General features: G+C 40.2%; 1 protein-coding gene across 1 annotated transcript in view; it reads right to left on the bottom strand.

The window, feature by feature from the left end:
• Positions 1-25569, bottom strand: part of GALNTL5 (polypeptide N-acetylgalactosaminyltransferase like 5) — a 71881-nt gene that overhangs the window by 23982 nt on the left and 22330 nt on the right. The window contains exon 6 of the mRNA XM_061198963.1: positions 3132-3381. Within this exon, the coding sequence (XP_061054946.1) occupies positions 3132-3381 (250 nt within the window). The remainder of the gene's footprint in view (positions 1-3131; positions 3382-25569) is intronic.

Below are 25569 nucleotides of genomic sequence, written 5' to 3'. Positions count from 1 at the left end.
TTTTCCATTATAGGTTATTACAAAACACTGAATGTAGTTCCCTGTGCTATACAGTAGGTCCTTGTTGATTATCTATTTTATATAAGGTAGTATATATATGTTAATCCCAAACTCCTAATTTATTCCTCTCCCACCTTCCCCCTTTGGTAACCATAAGTTTGTTTTCTATGTCTGTGAGTCTGTGAGTCTGTTTCTGTTTTGTAAATAAGTTCATTTGTATCATATTTTAGATTCCACATTATACTGATGTAAGTTTTTTATGGCCTGATTTTTTAAATTTAACATATTGTGAGAATTTTCCTTTTTAGTTAACTAGCCTTCAAAAATTTTAACTCTATAATAGTCTACAAAATATGAATATACTTTTTTAACCATTTCAATATTGAACATTTACGTTGTTTTGATTTTCTTACTAAAATAAATATTGATACAATATATATTTCTGGACCTATCTCTCAACTCCTTAAAGATAAATTGTAAGAAGTAGAATTATTGCATCAAAGAATAAGAATATTTATCAAATTTTTAATTTATATTGCCAAATTTTCAAAAAGCATTTACAAATGCATATATGCGAACAGTGTATTAGAGTTCCAAAATGTTGCTTTTCAGCAATTGACTATTAGAAATCCAATTTCCATATTGAATTTTTACAGCCTAAAAAATACTTAAAATGTGAGATACAGAAATATTACAAAAATTATAAGTCAATTTTTTGGTAAATGGAATATTTCAGCTACTTCTTACTAAAAGTAACTTCATTTTAGATTAGCATCAAAAGATTGATGCTTTATTTTTTAATTTTTTAGTAAATCATGATTTTTACATATTAAGTTTTATTTAAATGAAGTATAACTTTGTTCTTTTACATCCTGAAGTCTGTAACATTAACAATAGCTACCATTTATACTGATCACTTCCTCTGTGTCAGGCCTTTAGTTATGTACTTTACAAGTATTGGCTCATTTAAGGCCCTCAATAATCCAGAGAGGTAGGTATGATTATTATCATCATCATTTTACAGATGATACTGAAGCTGAGAGAGGTAACTGGCCCAGCTAAGGGCTGCCTTTTCTTTTTGGCCGCACCATGTGGCATCTGGGATCTTAGTTCCCCAACCAGGAATCAAACCTGTGCCCTCTGCAGTGGAAGCGCGGCATCTTAACCACTGGACCACCAGGGAAGTCCCCTAACGGCTGCCTTAATGCTCAACTCCAGGGATGCTAATTACCTATAGTCTTTGTGAACAGTGCCTTCTGGAAATGTGCAGTGCACAGCCTGTGCAGCTGTACATGGCAGCCCTAAACAGCTAACAAGTGAGGGCTGGGGCAGAGGAAAGATCAGAGTCATACACAGTGGAAGTTATACGAAGGAATCTGCATGTTATCCTAATGGCAGTGGAAAGACAATAAGCAAGATGGGTGACATGTGCAAAGTGGGGTTTTAAGAAAATTAACGTAGCAACAGAGAGATTGGAATGAAGAGGAGGAGCTGTAGGCCAGACTGTCCCTTAGGTTGTAGAGTCTAAGCCTGGAGCAGTGATGGCTTGGGCCATGAGGACCGTCAGAGAGATGGACAGATGTGATATGAGAATCATCACAAAGGATGGGTCTCCTGGAGCTGGTTAGTCACTGGATTAGAGAAGGCAATGGGAGATCTGGAAGACGGCTATACAGTGCTCATATGTGGTCATGCTTAATGGCTGCATAATAGTCCATTACAGTTCTGGCATAAAGTATTGATACTATATAATTTCCCAATCGTTCCTCCCAATTCTTAGTCTTTATTTCATCCTTGATTTAAGAGATCACTTTGCTTACTAAGAGTAGGGGTTCAGGGCAGGGGCAGCTATTGGGATTAAGGGAAGTAATAAAGTGGAATGGGAATACCCACTTCTGGGAATGAGTGGATAAAGGGATTGCAAGGCAGCATGAGGCTGGAGACCATCAATGTGCAGAAGCATCAATCCACATCTCTTAAAGGAACAAAGGAAATAGATGGTGGAATTGAACCAGAGTTGGAGCTTTGCAGGGCTATTGTGGCAGAAGTGCAGTGGGATGTGGCAGAAGAGAAGAGAATTTATAGATCAGAAAGTCTAGACCACAGAAGCAGAAAGAAAACTGTGAGGGGTAAAAAGAGAAATCAAAGAACTGGACATCTTGATGATGTCCAAGGGTGGGCGTGGGGGGAGCAGAGCAGGAAAAAGCCAGGAGGTTGTGGCCAAGGAGAGGGATATCTGGTAATTTAGAAGGTGAAGATCCAGGGTATGGCTGTAGGAGTAATATTAAATATCTAACATTTATACAGCACTTATTATGGACAGATACTGTTCTAAGCTTTGATATATGTCACTTAATTCTCATAACAGCCCTGTGAAGTACTGATATTCTCCAGACTTACAGATAAAGAAATAAGGTGCAGAGGGGTTAAGTAACTCGTTCAAGATCACACAGCTCTAGCTAAATTAAAATAGAGGCAAAGATCAAGGACTTGCTAGGCTATGGTGTTAGAAAATTGACTCATGTGGTTTGTAAAACAAAGAGGTTAACATTAAAAGAGAAGTGAGCCTGGTGTCAAAGTTATCAGTAAATGTGGGGAGTGATCTGGAGGAAGTCTCTTGAGAAATAACCTCATAAGTACAGTTAGAAGTCATAACATTCAAATTATTCTCACATTTAGAAATATATTTTCCAAGACTGATATTCCAGGAAAATCACATTCACCTCAACCTATAAAATTACAGATGGAAGCACTTGGATAAATATTTTATACATGAATTTGGCAAAGACATCGACTTTTTCTGGGCTATCCACAGTGCTAGTATTTTGATCATTGATAAACATGCAACTTGTTCCTGAGAACCAAGTCCACATTTTAAAGCTGGACCTCTGAAATCAGAGGGATACTAACCATGGTGGTATTCCAAACTGGGGTGAGATGCTCATTTCCAGTGAGCGAAAGGTAAAGAAACAAAACCTACCACATTCTATTATTACACACTTTTAGAAACAAGATAAATAATAAAATACTTCTCTTCATTAAGCTCATGAAATCAAAGTCATAATCTCTGAAAGCTTCCCCCTGCTCCCAATACCTATATGCTATTTTTCCATTACCAGAAGAAATCTCACCGGATAGGTCTAGTGGGTCCTTCTGGTCCATCCATCTCATAAGAGAAAACATGATCCCATTTAAATTGCAGATACCAGTTGAAAGCTCCCCTGACAACAGGAGAGGGCTGGTATTCCAGGGTCACATAATCAATGACATCTATCAGTGGACACACCACCATTCGGGGGTCCTTGGCAATGGCATTCAGCAAGGGCTCCAGCCATACTTTATTCACTTCGCAGTGGCTATCCAGGAACACCAGAACATCCCCTGGGGAGGCAAGAACAGGCGAGTGTTAGTGCATTTCTAGGAAACACCTGACAACCCAAATCAAGGCAACAAGCATTTGTCTAGCATTTACTATGTGTTTGGCTATTAAGGTGCTTTCAACTTCACTGGCAGGAGACAAGAAACACATATTTTATATTGTATCACAAATGGAGGACATCACGTGCCACAGATATTCAGAAGAAGCTGGTGAACTGTGGGTTAGAGAGTAGTCTGGGGAAGATTCTAAAGAAGCAGACGGAACTGAGCTGACCTTCAATTTTAAAATATCATTTTATCTCAGCCTTGATTGATCAACTCAATGTAGCAAATGTTTACTGCAAGGAAACCTTCCTTGGTATTTAGTTTGGTGCTTGGGATGCAAAGATGCATAATTATTTTTCCTCTTCAATTCAAGCTTTAATGAGGGTCTATTCTGCTTTGAGAACATGGGAAAACCTGGCATGGCCAAAATAAAGAATATGTGTGTTAAAATATATTAGGTGGTCTCAAATTGGAAGGGACCTCAAAACTCAGGTGCAGAGGTTAGACTTTTTCTTGTAGCCAACATAAAATCATAGGAAAGTATGAAAACATCCTATGTTTAGATCAGAAGACTTAGTATTATTAAAATGTTTATAATCTCCCAAATCAATCTACAGATGCAATTCAATCCTTATCAAAATCCCACTGGCTCTTTTTACAGAAATTGATCCTAAAATTCATATGGAAAGGCAAGGGATCCAAATTAGCTAAAACAATCTTGATAAAGAAGAACAAAGTTGAAGGATTTCCTGCTGTCAAAACTTACTAAAAGGCTACAATAATCAAAACAATATAATATTGGCGTTTATAGACCAAAGGTATACAATTAAGGGTGCAGAAATAAATGAAGCATCTATTGTCAATTGATTTCTGAAAAGGGTACCAAGACAACTCAATTGAGAAAGAATCATTTTTTTCAATAAATATCCTGAGACAACTGGTTATCTGCATGAAAAGAATGAAGTTGTACCCCCTAACTCATACCAAACACAAACATTAAGTCAAATGGATAACAGACCTAAAAAGGTAAGAGCTAAAACTATAAAACTCTTAGAAGAAAACAGGCATACATTTTATGACCCTTGAGTTAGGTAATGGTTTCTTAGGTATGACACCAAAAATACAAGCAACAGAAGAAAAAAAAAAATACAGGTAAATTGGACTTCATCAAAACTAAAAATTTTTGTGGTTAAATAGATACCATGAAGAAAGTAAAAAAAAAAAAAAAAAATCCACAAAATGGGAGAAATTATTTACAAATCATATATTGGATAAAGGACTTGTATCCAGAATATACAAAGAACTCTTAAAACTCAGTAATAAAAGACAACTTAATTAAAAAATGGGTAAAGGCTTTGAATAGACATTTCTCTAAAGAAGATATACAAATAGCCAATAAGCATGGGAAAAGGTGCTCAACCTCTTCTGTCATTAGGGAAATGCTAATCAAAATCACAATGAGATATCACTTCATATCCACTAGGGTGGCTATAATCAATAAGACAGACAATGGCAAGTGTTGGTGAGATTGTGGAGAAATTGGAACCCTGTGCATTGCTGATGGGAGTATAAAATGTTGCAGCCACTTTCAAAAATTATTTGGCGATGCCTCAAAAGTTAAACACAGTTACCATACACCCCAACAATTCTACTCCTGGGTATACATATACACAAGAGAAATGAAACTTAGGTTCACACAAAATCTTGTACATTAATGTTCACAGCAGCATTACTCGTAATAGTAAAAAAGTGCTAACAACTCAAAGGTTCACCAGCAGACGAATGGCTAAACAAAATGCGGTATATCCACACAATGGAATATTATTTGGCAATAAAACGGAATGAAGTACTGACACATAGTACAACATGAATGAACCTTGAAAACATTGTTGGGTGAAAGGAGCCAGTCACAAGAGACCACATATTGCATAACTCCATTCAATGAAATTTCCAGAATAGGTAAATCTATATATAAAGAAAATAGATTAGTGGTTATTTAGGGTTTGGTGGTGGGGTGGGGGGAATAAGATGACAGGGAATGGTGAGTGACTCCTAACAGGTATGGGGTTTCTTTTGTGAAGTGAAATTCATACTTTATAGCAAGACAAGAAAAATTTAAACATAAAAATTCTTCTCTGCCCTCTGGCCTCCTCTCTCCCCACACTGTGCACTGTGTACCTGCACTAGGCATCGATCAAACCTCTCCCATCAGCAGAAATACCTGCTCAACCATAAAAAGCAACATTCTCCTAGCATCAACAAGACAACTACTTGAAAGATAACATTCCTCCTTGATCTTGTAAGGGGTCACATGACCCACCAGGATGCCACTTAGATCTGGTTATGTAAACTGTAAATAACATGTCATTTGATATACAGCACTCTGTCTCAAAAAAAACTTATATAACTGTGCCTTGACTTCTAAAGGGCAGAACAGTTCTCAGAGCTTTCTGAAATGCTCTTCCTGGGTTATAATACCCAAATTTGGCTTGAATAAAATTTTCCAATTCTTTCTTAGATCGACTGATTAATTTTTCATTGACATTTTGTACTAGGAAAAAATGTTCTAAAACTAGGTTGTGGTGATGGTTACATAACCCTGTGACTATATTTTAAAACATTGCATTGTACACTTTCAGTGGGTGAATTGTGTGGTATGTGAATTTTATCTCAATAAAACTGTCAGAATCATTAGGAAACAAAGAGTCGTATCGGGAAGAAAGAGTGCATCTGCCAAATCTTTCTATAGAATACAATGAGTATTCTAATAAACAATTCACAACAGAATTTAAAATTTTTTTAAATTTATGTATTTATTTTATTTTTGGCTGTGTTGGATCGTCATTGCTGCATGCGGGCTTTCTCTAGTTGCAGCGAGCGGGGCCTACTCTTCGTTGCGGTGTGCGGGCTTCTCATTGTGGTGGCTTCTCTTGTTGTGGAGCACGGGCTCTAGGCACGTGGGTTTCAGTGGTTGTGGCACATGGGCTCAGTAGTTGTGGCTCGTGGGCTCTGGAGCACAGGCTCAGCAGTGTGGCGCACGGGCTTAGTTGCTCCGTGGCATGTGGGATCTTCCCGGACCAGGGCTCGAACCAGGGTCCCCTGCATTGGCAGGCGGATTCTTAACCACTGTGCCACCAGAGAAGTCCCTAGACTTTTAAACCATTAATAATGACATAACCTTTACACCTCAGCTCAGATCACGGGATGCTTATTCTTATCCGTCCATCCAAGATCTTGTCCACATGTCAAACCTTGAATAAGTAGGACTCAGGAAAAGCAACTTAATTTTGCTCCTTTAAATCTATAGGGAGGGGCTTCCCTGGTGGCGCAGTGGTTGAGAATCCACCTGCCAATGCAGGGGACATGGGTTCGAGCCCCGGCCCGGGAAGATCCCACATGCCGTGGAGCGCCTAAGCCAGTGTGCCACAACTACTGAGCCTGCGCTCTAGAGCCCACGAGCCACAACTACTGAAGCCCGCAGGCCTAGAGCCTGCGCTCCGCAACAAGAGAAGCCACCGCAATGAGAAGCCCGTGCACTGCAACGAAGACCCAACTCAGCCATAAATAAATAAGTAAATAAATAAATACATAAATCTATAGGTAGGACTGGTCCATTCCCTGCCATTGGTTACAAAACAGAGCAGGCCCCAAGACTTCTCTGCTCTCTTAAGTTAATTGGAAGTCTTATTAGACAGCTGAAGTTGAAAACAGTCTCAATTCAGCAATTAGAATTTCCAGTCCCCTGCTACAATCGAAACTTCCCTGCCTGCATGCAGAACCCACCCCTCAACCAGGTGGCCCTGTGGGAGGGTCACTTGCCTTTGCATTAAATCTTCTTAGCCCTTCCTTACTGGTCTCCTTCCCCAGCTTACCCTCCGTGGTTTCAGACCTCACTAAAGCCAAAGGAGGGTAAGAGACAAGTGAAAGGGGCAGGGAAGTTCTTTCTTGGTGAGAGAGCAGGGTGCTCTGAGCTGACTCCTTCCATTATGGTGTGGCTGCACGGTGATTTTGAGGACCACCCCCCTTCCCAACCTTGGTAGTCTCTTATCTGCAGTTCCCATAAACCGGGCAAATGCATTCTATCCAGGTGGTCTAGACTCCCACCTCAGCAACTTAGGGTCCTGTGTTCTACCTCTAGCTTCTCCTCTGCTGAGATCTGTCCATCCTTCTAGATGGTCCCATTGGACATGATCTAAGATGATCTTTATTGCTCTCTTACCCAAACATCCATTGCTTGAGCAAACTCTGCCATCAGAACAGATACTAACACTGAAGCAAATGTCCTTGGCTCTGTAGCTAGCCACAGCCCTTCTTCTGCCCTTTTGATTCTCAGGTGAGAAGCCAACATCAGTTCATTTCTCTTCACCCCCAATAGGTTCAGGTGAGAAGCCAACATCAGTTCATTTCTCTTCACCCCCAATAGGTTTCTGGTTTTGTTGTATTGATGTCTGAGGATGTGCTGAGCTCCCAACACAGGAAATTCACATCAAGTTCCTCTGACCAGGATTTAGCAAGCAGCTTTCTCTAAAAATCACCTCTAATTCTAACGATCTCATTCAGTGTAGCTGAGTTTGCTTCTCAGATATCTATTTTGAAATTTCTTTACGGTACTGTGTCGGACAACTCACTTTGGAATATAACATCTGTTGTCTTCATGCCTCAATCAAAACTGAGCTAAAAAGAGCCCCATTTTTAAACATATATAGTTGTTTTTTTTTTTTTACTGTTGGCAGCACACACACTGTTCAATTAACACTTCGCATTTTTCACTTAAAATAGCTTCTATAATATTACATAACACAAACATTTTAAAATCATGTCAGCTAATTTGATAGGTGAAAAATACCATCTGTTTCTCCAAAGAAGATACATAAATGGCCAACAAGCTCATGAAAAGATGCTCGACATCATTGGTCATTAAGGAAATGCAAATTAAAAACACAGTGAGGTACCACTTCATATCTACCAGGATGGCTAGAATTAAAACAAAACAAAAAAAGACAGAAAATAACAAGTGTTGGTGAGGATGTGGAAAAATTGGAACTCTCATACGTTGCTGGTGGGAATGTAAATGGTCCAGCTGCTGCGGAAAACAGTTTGGCAGCTCCTCAAAAAGTTAAGAAGAATTACCATGTGACACAGAAATTCCACTCATAGGCACATATTAAAAAGAATTCAGGGGGCTTCCCTGGTGGCGCAGTGGTTGAGAATCCGCCTGCCAGTGCAAGGGACACGCGTTCGAGCCCTGGTCTGGGAGGATCCCACATGCCGCGGAGCAACTAGGCCCGTGAGCCACGACTACTGAGTCTGCGCGTCTGGAGCCTGTGCTCCGCAACAAGAGAGGTCGCGACAGTGAAAAGCCTGCGCATCGCGATGAAGAGTGGCCCCCGCTCGCCGCAACTAGAGAAAGCCCTCGCACAGAAATGAAGACCCAACACAGCCATAAATTAATTAATTAATTAATTTAAAAAAAAAAAAAAAAGGATTCAGGGACTTCCCTGGTGGTACAGTGGTTAAGAATCTGCCTGTCAATACAGGGGACACAGGTTTGAGCCCTGGTCCGGGAAGATTCCCACATGCCGCGGAGCAACTAAGCCCGTGCGCCACAACTACTGAGCCCGCAGCCTGCGTGCCTAGAGCCTGTGCACCACAACAAGAGAAGCCACCACAATGAGAAGCCCACGCACCACAATGAAAAGTAGCCCCCGTGGAAGCTTCGGAGCCACGGAGGAGAGCGCGGCCACAGGGGTGCGGAGGGCAAAGCAGAGAGATTCCCGCACAGAGGATAGGTGCCGACCAGCACTCAGCAGCCCGAGAGGCTTGTCTGTTCACCCGCGGGGCGGGTGGGGGCTGGGAGCTGAGGCTCGGGCTTTGGAGGTCGGATCGCAGGGAGAGGACTGGGGTTGGCGGCGTGAACACAGCCTGAAGGGGCCAGTGCGCCACAGCTAGCCGGGAGGGAGTCCGGGAAAAGGTCTGGAGCTGCCGAACAGGCAAGAGACTTTTTCTTGCCTCTTTGTTTCGCGGCGCGCAAGGAGAGGAGATTCAGAGCGCCGCTTAAACGAACTCCAGAGACGGGCGCGAGCCGCGGCTATCAGCGCGGACCCCAGAGACGGGCATGAGACGCTAAGGCTGCTGCTGCCGCCACCAAGAAGCCTGTGTGCGAGCACAGGTCACTCTCCACACCGCCCCTCCCGGGAGCCTGTGCAGCCCGCCACGGCCAAGCTCCCGTGATCCGGGGACAACTTCCCCGGGAGAACGCACGGCGCGCCTCGGACTGCTGCAACGTCACGACGCCTCTGACGCCGCAGGCTCGCCCCGCCTCCTCCGTACCGCTCCCTCTCCCCGGCCTGACTGAGCCAGAGCCCCCGAAGCAGCTGCTCCTTTAACCCCGTTCTGTCTGAGCGAAGAACAGACGCCCTCAGGCGACCTACACGCAGAGGCGGGGCCAAATCCAAAGCTGAACCCCGGGAGCTGTGCGAACAAAGAAGAGAAAGGAAATCTCTCCCAGCAGCCTCAGAAGCAGCGGATTAAAGCTCCACCAACAACTTGATATACCTGCATCTGTGGAATACCTGAATAGACAACGAATCATCCCAAATTGAGGCAGTGGACTTTGGGAGCAACGATATATATATATTTTTCCCTTTTTCTCTTTTTGTGAGTGTGTATGTGTATGCTTCTGTGGGTGATTTTGTCTGTATAGCTTTGCTTTTACCATTTGTCCGAGGGGTCTGTCTGTCCGTTTTCTTTTTTTTTAGTATAGTTTTCAGTGCTTGTTATCATTGGTGGATTTGTTTTTTGGTTTGGTTGTTCTCTTCTTTCTTTCTTTTTTTTTAATTACTTAAAAAATGTTTTTAATAATTATTTTTTGTTTTTTATTTTAATAACTTTTTTATTTTATTTTATTTTATTTTATCTTCTTCTTTCTTTCTTTCTTTTTCTCCCTTTTATTCTGAGCCGTGTGGAGGAAAGGCTCTTGGTGCTCCAGCCAGGCATCAGGGCTGTGCCTCTGAGGTGGGAGAGCCAAGTTCAGGACACTGGTCCACAAGAGACCTCCCAGCTCCACGTAATATCAAATGGCGAAAACCTCCCAGAGATCTCCATCTCAATGCCAAGACCCAGCTCCACTCAACGACCAGCAAGCTACAGTGCTGGACACCCTATGCCAAACAACTAGCAAGACAGGAACACAACCCCACCCATTAGCAGAGAGGCTGCCTAAAATCATAATAAGGTCACAGACACCCCAAAACACAAGATGGACACAGTCCTGCCCACGAGAAAGACAAGATCCAGCCTCATCCACCAGAACACAGGAACTAGTCCCCTCCACCAAGAAGCCTACACAACCCACTGAATCAACCTTAGTCACTGGGGGCAGACACCAAAAACAACGGGAACTACAAACCTGCAGGCTGCAAAAAGGAGACCCCAAACAGTAAGTTAAGCAAAATGAGAAGACAAAGAAACACACAACAGATGAAGGAGCAAGGTAAAAACCCACCAGACCTAACAAATGAAGAGAAAATAGGCAGTCTACCTGAAAAAGAATTCAGAATAATGATAGTAAAGATGATCCAAAATCTTGGAAATAGAACGGAGAAAATACAAGAAACGTTTAACAAGGACCTAGAAGAACTAAAGAGCAAACAAACAATGATGAACAACACAATAAATGAAATTAAAAATTCTCTAGAAGGGATCAATAGCAGAATAACTGAGGCAGAAGAACGGATAAGTGACCTGGAAGATAAAATAGTGGAAATAACTACTGCAGAGCAGAATAAAAAAAGAATGAAAAGAATTGAGGACAGTCTCAGAGACCTCTGGGACAATATTAAACACACCAACATTAGAATTATAGGGGTCCCAGAAGAAGAGTAAGAGAAAGGGACTGAGAAAATATTTGAAGAGATTATAGTTGAAAACTTCCCTAATATGAGTAAGGAAATAGTTAATCAAGTCCAGGAAGCACAGAGAGTCCCATACAGGATAAATCCAAGGAGAAACATGCCAAGACACATATTAATCAAACTATCAAAAATTAAATACAAAGAAAAAATATTAAAAGCAGCAAAGGAAAAACAACAAATAACATACAAGGGAATCCCCATAAGGTTAACAGCTGATCTTTCAGCAGAAACTCTGCAAGCCAGAAGGGAGTGGCAGGACATATTTAAAGTGATGAAAGGGGAAAATCTACAACCAAGATTACTCTATCCAGCAAGGATCTCATTCAGATTTGACGGAGAAATTAAAACCTTTACAGACAAGCAAAAGCTAAGAGAATTCCGCACAATGAAACCAGCTTTACAACAAATGCTAAAGGAACTTCTCTAGGCAGGAAACACAAGAGAAGGAAAAGACCTACAATAACAAACCCAAAACAATTAAGAAAATGGTAATAGGAACATACGTATCGATAATTACCTTAAATGTAAATGGATTAAATGCCCCAACCAAAAGACACAGACTGGCTGAATGGATACAAAAACAAGACCCATATATATGCTGTCTACAAGAGACCCACTTCAGACCCACGGACACATACAGACTGAAAGTGAGGGGATGGAAAAAGATATTCCATGCAAATAGAAATCAAAAGAAAGCTGGAGTAGCAATTCTCATATCAGATAAAATAGACTTTAAAATAAACACTATTAAAAGAGACAAAGAAGGACACTACATAATGATCAAGGGATCAATCCAAGAAGAAGATATAACAATTGTAAATATTTACGAACCCAACATAGGAGCACCTCAATACATAAGGCAAATGCTAACAGCCATAAAAGGGGAAATCGACAGTAACACAATCATAGTAGGGGACTTTAACACCCCGCTTTCACCAATGGACAGATCATCCAAAATGAAAATAAATAAGGAGGGCTTCCCTGGTGGCGCAGTGGTTGGGAGCCCGCCTGCCAATGCAGGGGTCACAGGTTCAAGACCTGGTCCGGGAAGATCCCACATGCCACAGGACAACTAAGCCCGGGTGCCACAACTATTGAGCCTGCGCTCTAGAGCCCACGAGCCACAACTACTGAGCCTGTGTGCCACAACTACTGAAGCGCGCACACCTAGAGCCCATGTTCCACAACAAGAGAACCCACCACAATGAGAAGCCCCGCACCTCAACAAAGAGTAATCCCCGCTCACTGCAACTAGAGAAAGCCCATGCACAGCAACAAAGACCCAATGCAACCAAAAAAAATAATAATTAATTAACTAATTAATTTAAAAAAAGAAAATAAATAAGGAAACACAAGCTTTAAATGATACATTAAACAAGATGGACTTAATTGATATTTACAGGACGTTCCATCCAAAAACAACAGAATACACTTTCTTCTCAAGTGCTCATGGAACATTCTCCAGGATAGATCATATCTTGGGTTACAAGTCAAGCCTCAGTAAATTTAAGAAAATTGAAATTGTATCAAGCATCTTTTCTGACCACAACACTATGAGACTAGATATCAATTACAGGAAAAAATCTGTGAAAAATACAAACACATGGAGGCTAAACAATACACTACTTAATAACCAAGAGATCACTGAAGAAATCAAAGAGGAAATCAAAAAATACCTAGAAACAAATGACAATGAAAACACGACGACCCAAAACCTATGGGATGCGGCAAAAGCAGTTCTAAGAGGGAAGTTTATAGCAATACAATTCTACCTTAAGAAACAAGAAACATCTCAAAGAAACAACCTAACCCTACACCTAAAGCAATTAGAGAAAGAAGAACAAAAAAGCCCCAAAGTTAGCAAAAGGAAAGAAATCATAAAGATCAGAGCAGAAATAAATGAAAAAGAAATGAAGGAAATGATAGCAGAGATCAATAAAACTAAAAGCTGGTTCTTTGAGAAGATAAACAAAATTGATAAACCATTAGCCAGACTCATCAAGAAAAAAAGGGAGAAGACTCAAATCAATAGAATTAGAAATGAAAAAGGGGAAGTAACACCTGACACTGCAGAAATACAAAGGATCATGAGAGATTACTACAAGCAACTCTATGCCAATAAAATGGACAACCTGGAAGAAATGGACAAATTCTTAGAAATGCACAACCTTCCGAGACGGAACCAGGAAGAAATAGAAAATATGAACAGACCAATCACAAGCACTGAAATCGAAACTGTGATTAAAAATCTTCCAACAAACAAAAGCCCAGGACCAGATGGCTTCACAGGCGAATTCTATCAAACATTTAGAGAAGAGCTAACACCTATCCTTCTCAAACTCTTCCGAAATATAGCAGAGGGAGGAACACTCCCAAGCTCATTCTATGAGGCCACCATTACCCAGATACCAAAACCAGACAAAGATGTCACAAAAAAAGAAAACTACAGACCAATATCACTGATGAACATAGATGCAAAAATCCTCAACAAAATACTAGCAAACAGAATCCAACAGCACATTAAAAGGATCATACACCATGGTCAAGTGGGGTTTATTCCAGGAATGCAAGGAGTCTTCAATATACGCAAATCAATCAATGTGATACACCACATTAACAAATTGAAGGATAAAAACCATATGATCATCTCAATAGATGCAGAGAAAGCTTTCGACAAAGTTCAACACCCATTTATGATAAAAACCCTCCAGAAAGTAGGCATAGAGGGAACTTACCTCAACATAATAAAGGCCATATACAACAAACCCAAAGCCAACATCGTCCTCAATGGTGAAAAACTGAAACCATTTCCACTAAGATCAGGAACAAGACAAGGTTGCCCACTCTCACCACTATTATTCAATATAGTTTTGGAAGTTTTAGCAACAGCAATCATAGAAGAAAAAGAAATAAAAGGAATCCAAATCAGAAAAGAAGAAGTAAAGCTGTCACTGTTTGCAGATGACATGATACTATACATAGAGCATCCTAAAGATGCTACCAGAAAACTACTAGAGCTAATCAATGAATTTGGTAAAGTAGCAGGATACAAAATTAATGCACAGAAATCTCTTGCATTCCTATACACTAATGATGAAAAATCTGAAAGTGAAATTAAGAAAACACTCCCATTTACCATTGCAACAAAAAGAATAAAATACCTAGGAATAAACCTACCTAAGGAGACAAAAGACCTGTATGCAGAAAATTGTAAGACACTGATTAAAGAGATTAAAGATGATACAAATAGATGGAGAGATATACCATGTTCTTGGATTGGAAGAATCAACATTGTGAAAATGACTATACTACCCAAAGCAATCTACAGATTCAATGCAATCCCTATCAAACTACCAATGGCATTTTTCACAGAACTAGAACAAAAAATTTCACAATTTGTATGGAAACACAAAAGACCCCGAAGAGCCAAAGCAATCTTGAGAACGAAAAATGGAGCTGGAGGAACCAGGCTCCCAGACTTCAGACTATACTACAAAGCTACAGTAATCAAGACAGTATGGTACTGGCACAAAAACAGAAATATAGATTAATGGAACAGGATAGAAAGCCCAGAGATAAACCCACGCACATATGGTCACCTTATCTTTGATAAAGGAGGCAAGAATATACAATGGAGAAAAGACAGCCTCTTCAATAAGTGGTGCTGGGAAAACTGAACAGCTACATGTGAAAGAATGAAATTAGAACACTTCCTAACACCATACACAAAATAAACTCAAAATGGATTAAAGACCTAAATGTAAGGCCAGACACTATCAAACTCTTAGAGGAAAACACAGGCAGAACACTATGACATAAATCACAGCAAGATCCTTTTTGACCCACCTCCTAGAGAAATGGAAATAAAAAGAAAAATAAACAAATGGGACCTAATGAAACTTAAAAGCTTTTGCACAGCAAAGGAAACCATAAACAAGACCAAAAGACAACTCTCAGAATGGGAGAAAATATTTGCAAATGAAGCAACTGACAAAGGATTAATCTCCAAAATTTACAAGCAGCTCATGCAGCTCAATAACAAAAAAACAAACACCCCAATCCAAAAATGGGCAGAAGACCTAAATAGACATTTCTCCAAAGAAGAGATACAGATTGCCAACAGACACATGAAAGAATGCTCAACATCATTAATCATTAGAGAAATGAAAATCAAAACTACAATGAGATATCATCTCACAGCGGTCAGAATGGCCATCATCAAAAAATCTAGAGGGCTTCCCTGGTGGCGCAGTGGTTGAGAATCTGCCTGCCAATGCAGGGGACACGGGTTCGAGCCCTGGTCTGGGAGGATCCCACATGCCGCGGAGCAGCTGGGCCCGTGAGCCACAATTACTGAGCCTGCGCGTCTGGAGCCTGTGCTCCGCAACAAGAGAGGCCGCGATAGTGAGAGGCCCGCGCACCGCGATGAAGAACGGCCCCAGCTTGCCACAGCTAGAGAAAGCCCACGCACAGAAACGAAGACCCAACACAGCCAAAAATAAATAAATAAATAAATAAATAAATTTAAAAGTGAACAGCCTGTTGTGGGATAAAAAAAAAAAAAAAAAATCTAGAAACAATAAATGCTGGAGAGGGTGTGGAGAAAAGGGAACACTCTTGCACTGTTGGTGGGAATGTAAATTGATACAGCCACTATGGAGAACAGTATGGAGGTTCCTTAAAAAACTAAAAATAGAACTACCATACAACCCAGCAATCCCACTACTGGGCATATACCCTGAGAAAACCATAATTCAAAAAGAGTCATGTACCAAAATATTCATTGCAGCTCTATTTACAATAGCCAGGACATGGAAGCAACCTAAATGTCCACCATCGGATGAATGGATAAAGAAGATGTGGCACATATGTAGAATGGAATATTACTCAGCCATAAAAAGAAATGAAATGGAGTTATTTGTAGTGAGGTGGATGGAGTTAGAGTCTGTCATACAGAGTGAAGTAAGTCAGAAAGAGAAAAACAAATACAGTATGCTAACACATATATATGGAATCTAAGGGAAAAAAAAAAAGGTCATGAAGAACCTAGTGGCAAGACGGGAATAAGGACACAGACCTACTAGAGAATGGACTTGAGGATATGGGGAGGGGGAAGGGTAAGACGTGATAAAGTGAGAGAGTGGCATGGACATATATACACTACCAAACGTAAAATAGATAGCTAGTGGGAAGCAGCCACATAGCACAGGGAGATCGGCTCTGTGCTTTGTGACCACCTAGAGGGGTGGGATAGGGAGGGTGGAAGGGAGGGAGATGCAAGAGGGAAGAGATATGGGGACATATGTATATGTATAACTGATTCACTTTGTTATAAAGCAGAAACTAACACACCATTGTAAAGCAATTATACTCCAATAAAAACGTTAAAAAAAAAAAGTAGCTCCCGCTCGCCGCAACTAGAGAAAGCCCACACGCAGCAACAAAGACCCAACGCAGCCAAAAAATAAATAAATAAAATAAAAAAATAAAAAGAATTCAAATGTATACATGTATACACATGTCCACAGCAGTACTCCTTACAATAGCCCAAAGAAGGAAACAGCCCAAATGTCTACCAACAGATGAATGGAGAAACCAACTGTATATATGCATACAATGGAATATTATCCAGACATAAAAAATGAAGTGCTGACACATGTAGATGAATCTCAAAAACATTATGCTAGTGAAAGAGCCAGACATAAAAGGTACGATTCCATTAATATGAAATATCCAGAAAAGTAAACCCAGAGACAGGATGCAGATTGTTGGTTGCCAGGGGCTGGGAGATGGGGAAATGGGAGGAAACTGCTTAATGGGTGTGGGGTTTTCTTCTGGGGTGATGAAAATATTACGGAACTGCATGGGGTGGTGGTTGTACAACATTGTGACTATGCTAAACATCCCTGAATCGTTCATTTCAATCTTATGTTAAGTATATATCTCACCTCAATAAAGAAATAATATCTGGTTAATTTTTAAAAATTTACTGGTGAGGTTGAAATTTTTTTCAGGTGATTAGCCATTTGCAAATGAAATGTTTATATCTTTTGACCGTTTAGGTATGGGAGTCATGGTTTTGTTTTTTTTTTAATGGTTTTGTATGTACATTTTACATAGTAAGAATATTAACTTTTTATCTATCTTAGTTATACTATTTCCCCAGCCTATTGTTTTTTAATTTTATCATTTTTCACAGTTTTTCATTTTTTGTAGTAAGCTGTTTTTTCCTTTTTTTTTTACAGGTATAATTGACATATTAATTTCAGGTGTACAATGTAATGATTTGATACTTGTATATATATTTCAAAATGATCACCATAGTAAGTCTAGTTAAAATCTGTCACTACACATAGTTACAAAAAAAATTTGTTTTCTTGTAATGAGAACTTTTAAGTCCATTGGTTTTAAGCTTTGAAATTTCTTCTTTGTAGAACGGGTAAGTATTAATCTGTTTTCTTTTTCTGTTTAAAAATTTCTCTTACAACAACTTAATGGTTTGACTTTTAAAAATAAAATTATTAATCTGGCTAGAATTTATTTGGTGTCTGGTATAAAATGAAGATGAAAATTTTTCTCAAATAACTAATTGTTTGAGGGCCATTAAAAAATAACCACAACAAAACCCAAAAAAACGCCTTTCTCCCATACTAACTTGCGGTGTCCTCTTTATCATATATAGCATACATACACTTGGCATTTAAAGATTTAAATATTTTCAACTTTGGCAATTTGAATGACCCAGGAAGACCACAAATATAGTATTATAAATTGCAAAATAATTAAAAATTATACTACATGTAAAGTAATATTGAGTTTTTCTGAGTACTAATTTAAATTACAAAGCATGTGGGAACAAGCTACCTAGCCCCTACATTTCAATGAAACTTATTATTTTTCACTCATCATAAGGCATTTTCTGGGAGAAACTTACATGCTTTAATGACAGCAAAGGGGTACTGGGGTCCCTCCTGGCTGCTTCCCACACTCACAAGAATATTTTGTGGGAATGTCAAAATATTTATTTAAGTTTATTGCCAGGAAGTGGAGCAGTTGTTCGACTTCTGTTGGCCTCGGGAGTTATAGAAAGGATTGTTCTATTTATTGTTTACAGAGAGAACCTACATATAATCATCTGTATCTTATCTAAAACCCTGTCTTCCCAGATTAAACCAACTTCTCCTTAGGATCTGAAATAACTGAAGGGCATGAGGTTCAATCTGCTTGATAAAGGATCTTTCCCATACTTCCTTCCAAAAAAATATTTGTGGAATGTTCAAAACTGAATTACTCACTGAAGTTAAAAGTTGGGAGATATATTCTTCATCTTTCCCTGAGTGGAAGCTTCCTTACTGCTTTCCTGTAGCAATCTATTTGCACAATTTCTCTAGGGACTGTGGTTTGCAAGGTTTGTTACCCTATTTTTAAAAAACAACAAATGCTGTATCAATCTCGCTCAATATTTTCAGTCTTTTTCTCCTCTTATTTCATTTTATTTTCTGCTTTTCTTTAGTTTCTACATTTTTACATTTAAACATAACTCATTATATTTATTTTGAATATTCTCAATTTGGTCTCTAAAGCAATCATTTTTAAGGTCTTACATATTTTCATTTTTATTAACCTACATATTATGTTACTGCTCTCTTTTTTTTTTTTTTTTGTATTGATGTTTAAGAATGTGGTGTGCAAAATCTAGTTTGGGGGAATTTACAGAGAATCTCTTTGTGCTTAAGTGTTTGATCAATTTTTGTACAATATCCAAACATTTCCATTTCATTCACACTATAAATCTGTTAAACATAGCCATTTGGATTTTGTAAAAAGTAATTAAGTGACTATGCTTTTTGAATTTCTCATTTTTGTTTGCTTGCTTGCTACGTTTCCATGACCTGGTAGTGTGATGATACTGTTTACTGCAATGGAAACCAGAATTTGTGGGCTTGAGTCCTGAATTATGTGACCTGGGACAAGTCTCTGATCTACTAGGGAGATTAGCTTCTCTAACTGGGAAATAAGGCTGGTGAGTTCTAAAATCTCCAAAAGACTTTCCACTGTGAATGGTCTATATTTTCATTACTTTTGCTCTGTATTTCTCCTAGTTTTATTTTATGTATTTTACCATTTTGAAGCATGTAAATTAAATATTTATATTTTAATTATTTATACTAATCACTTTCTAATAAGCATTTGTTTAATACTTAATGCTTAAAAAAAAAGTGTTCATGATTACCTCATTCAATCACTCCAACAAGTACATTAGTTGGATATCTTTGTTCCCATATCATGGATTGGGAAGCTGAGGCTCGAGAAGCGGCTTGCCCAAGATCCCGTAGCTGGTAACTGGCACCTACCAAACTTGAAACCATGGCTCTGGTTCGAAAACCAGTGCTCTTTGTATTGCCCTGTGTCACCTCCCTTGGATGTTTGTGGCGGAGAGTCAGACACTGCCCTCTGCACAGGCTGCCTTTGGAGAAGCTGCTCAAGGGCCCCTCTACCCAAAACCATCTGGCCCCTCTGCTCCCACCTGCAAAGCTTCCCGGTCAGCCTGAGCAGCTGCAATTCCAGAAGCAGCTGAACTGTCAGGAAGTCAGATAATTACCACCCTCCAACTCAAGGTCAAGCACCTACAGAGAGGGCTCTTTCTAGATATATTAGTGTTCTTTACATAAACTTAGTGGCATAAAACAACAAAAATATATTCTCTTACAGTCCTGTAGGTCAGATGTCCAACATAGGTCTTCCTGGGCTAAAAAATCAAGGGGTTGGCCTCCTTTCCGGAGGCTCTAGGGGAGAAGCCTTTTCCAGCTTCTAGAAACTACGCACATTCCTTGGTCCCTTTCATCCATCTTCAAAGCCAACTACAGTGGATGGAGTCATCACGCACATCTCTCTGACCCTCTGCCCACAGCCTGGAGGGCCTTCCAGTCTTAAGGGCTCATGTGATTAGAGTGAGCCCACCTGGATCATCCAGGCTCATTCCCCATCCCAAGGCCCTTAACGTTAATCACATAAGGTAACATATTAACAGGTTTGGGGGATTAGGACGCCTTCTTTGGGGAAGGGCATTATTCTGTCTACCATATTAGGCAACAAAATCGTCTCTCATTCTGTGTGAATGTCAAGCAACAATGCAAGCTCTCAACAGCGTGTTAGATTTTGTTAACCTTTTGCTTTTAGAATGGCAGTTGAAATCTACACCTCATCTCTGCCATCTTGGCCGCTTGCTGACCATCCAGGCCAATTCAGTAGAAGATACTCCAATCTCACCCCCAGATTGCCCTGTATTTATTCCCCCAAACAACTTCTTCCCCCGTGGACTACCCTTTTACCCTTTCCACAGTTCTCTTATTTAAAGTGAATTTCCCTACACTAATTTTTTTTTTCCACAAAATTCTCCTACAGACCTTCTTGCCTTATGTGAGCCCGAACTCTCCCTAGAAGATGCTATTTCCCCAGCAACATTACTGATAGAAAGTTCCTCCTTTTCCTCCCCGACTGCATGAATCCTTGGGTCCAGGGCAACATTGGCATTTCCCAGCTACTTATGGCTGCCTCTGAACCATAACATTTCTGCTCCCACGCAAAAAAAAAGTCCCCTTTCCTTTAGATTCAGGCCATCTGATTATAGCTTCTCTTTCTCACCTTGTCTCCACTTTGCAAAACCCTCACCTTCTAATTCTCCCTGATGGAATTATGCCCCCAGTTGCTGTCATTTTCCTTCCTGCCCAAGGGCACAGCACACGGCTCATCACAGCTGTCTCAGCTACTGCAATTTATTTATTTACTTATTTATTTGTTTATGCCGCCCTGTGGCTTGTGGGATCTTAGTTCCCCAACCAGGGATCGAACCCGTGCCCCTTGCAGTGGAAGCGTGGAGTCTTAACCACTGGACCGCCAGGGAAGTCTCAGCTACTGCAATTTAAGGGCAACTTCAGTCATCAGTGGGCAGTAGCACCCACACAGTTGAGTAGACAGGTAGCCATAAATATTACAAAAAAAAAAAATCCATCAGAGGAAGGATGATAGAGAGGAATAGGGGCTTGCTGTTTTGTACAGGGTGATTTCGAAAGGCCTCTCTGATAAGGCGACATGTGTTTACAGAGAACTGAACAAAGTGAAGTAACAGGTCATGCAGGTGTCTGGAAGAACAACATTCCAGGGGGGGAAATCACATGCAAAGCCTCTGAGATAGAAGTATAGTCGGTAAGTTTGAGGAGCAGCAAGAAGGTCAGTGCCGCTGGGGTAGAGTGAAGGGGAGGTGAGTAAGTGATGAGGTCAGAGCAATAGCGGGGAACGAATCTGAAGCCTCTAGAAGAGATAGAGTGACGTCATGAGAATGCGAATATCAGCTCCTCAGGAAGCTAACACAACTCTAAACCTGCAAGTACACGTTAGCATCGTATGAAAACCGATTACCCATGTTCAATGGGTACACTTTATTTTATGTAAATTGTATCTCAATAGAGTTGATAAAAATTTTAAAAAAAGAATAAATGTTCATGGACAGCACATAGGAAGTGCTAGATAAATCCTTGATTGGAGGAGTGCCTACATGAATAGTTAATGACGGGTCACCAGCTCTTGCCTCACCTGCCCACACCCCAGGATCGCACAGTTTCTAATCCAGAAGCAAAGCCTAGCCTAGGCAGCCTACATCACAGGGCAGGGGGCGGGGGGCAGCAAATATAGACTGACTGATAGATATAGCAAGCACTGACAAAATTACTATTTATGTCAAGTCAAATTAGATGAATAAGAATATAGTGTATTTGACCAACAAAATTAGATATATATAAAACCTACAGCCAAAAAGAGAAAATTTATTCTTTTCAAATACACATAGATGTTTTGAAACTCTGACCCAGCTTTAAGACACAAAGGAGATCGCAACAAAACAACAGACCAGAAATTCTAACCATGATACACTTAAGCTAGTAATCAGCAATTAAAAGACAATTTAGAAAAATCCCTTATGTTTGGGGACTTCCTGGTAGTCCAGTGGGTAAGACTCTGCGCTCCCAATGCAGGGGGCCCGGGTTTGACCCCTGATCAGGGAACTAGATCCCACATGCTGCAACTAAAAGAGATCCCACATGCTGCAACTAAAAACCCCACATGCACAACGAAGATCCTGCGTGCCGCAACTAAGACCCGAGGCAGCCAAATAAACAAATAAATAAAATAAATGTTTTTTTAAAAATCCCTTATGTTTGGAAACTTTAAAATTCACTTAAAAAAATACCTGGATTATAGAGGAAACCAAAAATGGTACCAGTGCCTGGATAGTTTATAGGCCAATTTTATGTAATTTTCCAAGTATCTACATAATCTGCCTTATGTAGATATTCAGAAAAAAGAAAAAGAGGAAAAACCATACAGTTCATTCTATGAGTCTAATAAAGCAAAGTATCAATGTAAGAAAACAGTACCAAAAAAAAAAGAAAATTCTAAGCCTCTCTTAATTTTGAACGTAGATGATGTGTGTGTGTGTGGGGGAAGGGATGGAGAGGAAGTGAGATTATGTATGAATGGAGTGGGTGTTGTAAGATATTAACATCTAGTGAATCTAGATGAGGGTATAGAAGTGCTCTGTGGGTTTGAAATTTTCTAAACTAAAAAATTAATAAGACTTCTTCTCCTTAAAAAAAACACAACTCTGTGGCAGTGTTACGGGTTGAATTATGTCCTCCCCAAAAGACATATTCAAGTCTGAACCCCTAGTATCTCAGAATGTGACTTTATTTAGAAATAGGGTGTTGCAGATGTAATTAGTTAAGATGAGGTACTGCTAGAATAGGGTGGGTGCTTAATCCAATATGACTGGTGTCCTTAGTCCCACAGGGAGAAGGCCATGTGACCACAGAGACAGGGACCGGAGGGAAGCTGCTGCAAGCCAGTGATTGACGGCCACCACCAGAAGCTGCGAGAAACAAGGAAGGACCCGCCCCTACAGCTTTCAGGGAGACCGTGGCCCTGCTGACACCTTGATTTTGGACTTCCGGCCTCCAGAATTGTGAGGCAGTAAACTTCTGTTATTTTAAACCAGCTGGTTTGTGGTACTTTGTTATGGCAGCCCCACGAAACGAATATTGGTAAATACAATATTTAAGTGAAAATTTAGAATTGTTCCCATTAAAGTTAGGAATAAGGAAAGGATGACCTACTATCGCCACTCCAATTCAATGTTAGAGAGGAAGAGGGAAAATTGTCTATTTTCAGTTGACAGAAAATGCAAGAGAGGGACTTCCCTGGGGGTGCAGTGGTTAAGAATCCACCTGCCAATGCAGGGGACATGGGTTTGAGCCCTGGTCGAGGAAGATCCCACATGCCGAGGAGCAACTAAGCCCGTGTGCCACAACTACTGAGCCTGCGCTCTAGAGCCCGCGAGCCACAACTACTGAAGCCCGCCCGCCTAGACCCTGTGCTCCACAACAAGAGCAGCCACTGCAATCAGAAGCCCGCACATCGCAATGAAGAGTAGCCCCCGCTTGCTGCAGCTAGAGAAAGCCTGCGTGCAGCAACGAAGACCCAATGCAGCCAAATATTAAAAAAAATTTTTTTTAAGTATCTCGTTCCTATATACCAGTAATTAGAAAATGCAACAGGAAGATCCCAAATCACAATTTAAAAAACACAAGAAACCAAGATAAACAGGAATAAATCTTTGCACACGGTATCTATGGAGAAAACGACAAAACATTATGGAAAGAATATAAAAGTAGATATGAATAAATGTCCATGAATGGGAAGACATCATTAAAAAGATGTAAATTCTCTCCCATTTTAATCTGTAAATGCCACGCAATTCCAGTGAAAATCTCAATAGATTTTTTGTGGAACTTAATGGGATGATCCTAAGTTAAGACGATTTTGCAGAATGACATGGAAATATTTGACCTACAAGTTATAAAAACGTCTTATCAAGCTATCCTAATCAAGAGAGGGTGTGATTAGCCTTAGAAATACACAAATACAATAATAGAGAGAAGAGAGAAGCCAGAATTAAATGCAGGAATATACAGATGTAAGTGATAGAAGTAGCACTGTAATCTATGAAGAAAGACTGCACTATTTAATGAATGGCATGGAGATAACTGGTTAGCCATAAAGGATAAATGACATTAGATTCTTACCTTACACCATTCCCAGAACAATCAATTCTAGGTAGATTAATAATATAACGTAAAAAAGCAAAATTTTTAAAAATGTAGAATATCGTCATGATCATGGAGTAAGGAAGAATCTCTTAAACAAGACACAAAAATCATAAAGAAAAATATTGATAAATCTGATTTTTTCTCTTGCCTGCATTGTGTCTTCGTTGCTGCACGAGGGCTTTCTCTAGTTGCTGCGAGCGGGGTCTACTCTTCGTTGAGGTGTCTGGGCTTCTCATTGCAGTGGCTTCTCTTGTTGTGGAGCACGGGCTCTAGGGCACGTGGGCTTCAGTAGTTGTGGCGCATGGGCTTAGTTGCTCCGTGGAATGTGGGATCTTCCCGGACCAGGGCTCAAACCTGTGTTCGCTGCATTGGCAGGCAGATTCTTAACCACTGTGCCACCAGGGAAGTCCTGATTGTTTTATTAAGTTAAAGCTAGTTGCTAGTATAATAAAACTCCAAAATTTGTAATGGCTCAAATGCAGTCAAAGTTTATTTCTACTCATTTAGTAGTCCAAGGCAGGTTCCTGATTGAGGGGAAGCTCTCCTCCATGGGGTCACTCAGGGACACAAGCTGATGGGATCTCTTCTATCTTCAACCCATGCCCTTCAAAGTCACTGCAGTCAGCTCCACCCTAGTCAGCCAGAAGGGGGAATAAAGTGTGGAGGGGGATAAACCAACTTCCTACAAGCCTTGGTCAGGAAATGTGGTTGCAATATAGTCACAAGGCCATTCCTACTGAAAGGAAGGCAGGAAAGCCCAGGGTGGCTCTGTGTCCACCAAGAGGAAGTGGGTTTTTTGGTGAACTTCCGTCCAATATAAGACACTATCCACAAAGATGGGAAGGTCAGCCACAGACTGGGGAATGATATTCTCGGTGTATATAATACAGGATTCGTATCATAAAGGCACCTCCGAATCAGTAACAAATGGACAACCCAATCAAACAATTGACAAAGGATAGGAACAGACCAAATTCACAGAAAAATCTATAAAAAATCTACAAAAATAGGAAAAAACACTCCACGCTGCTAGTAATCGAGGAAATGCCACGAAAATAAAGGATACCGTTTTT

Source organism: Eubalaena glacialis, chromosome 8 (genome assembly GCF_028564815.1).
Source record: "Eubalaena glacialis isolate mEubGla1 chromosome 8, mEubGla1.1.hap2.+ XY, whole genome shotgun sequence".
In the NCBI taxonomy this organism is placed as follows: Eukaryota; Metazoa; Chordata; class Mammalia; order Artiodactyla; family Balaenidae; genus Eubalaena; species Eubalaena glacialis.
This window is presented reverse-complemented; position numbering and strand designations above follow the sequence as displayed.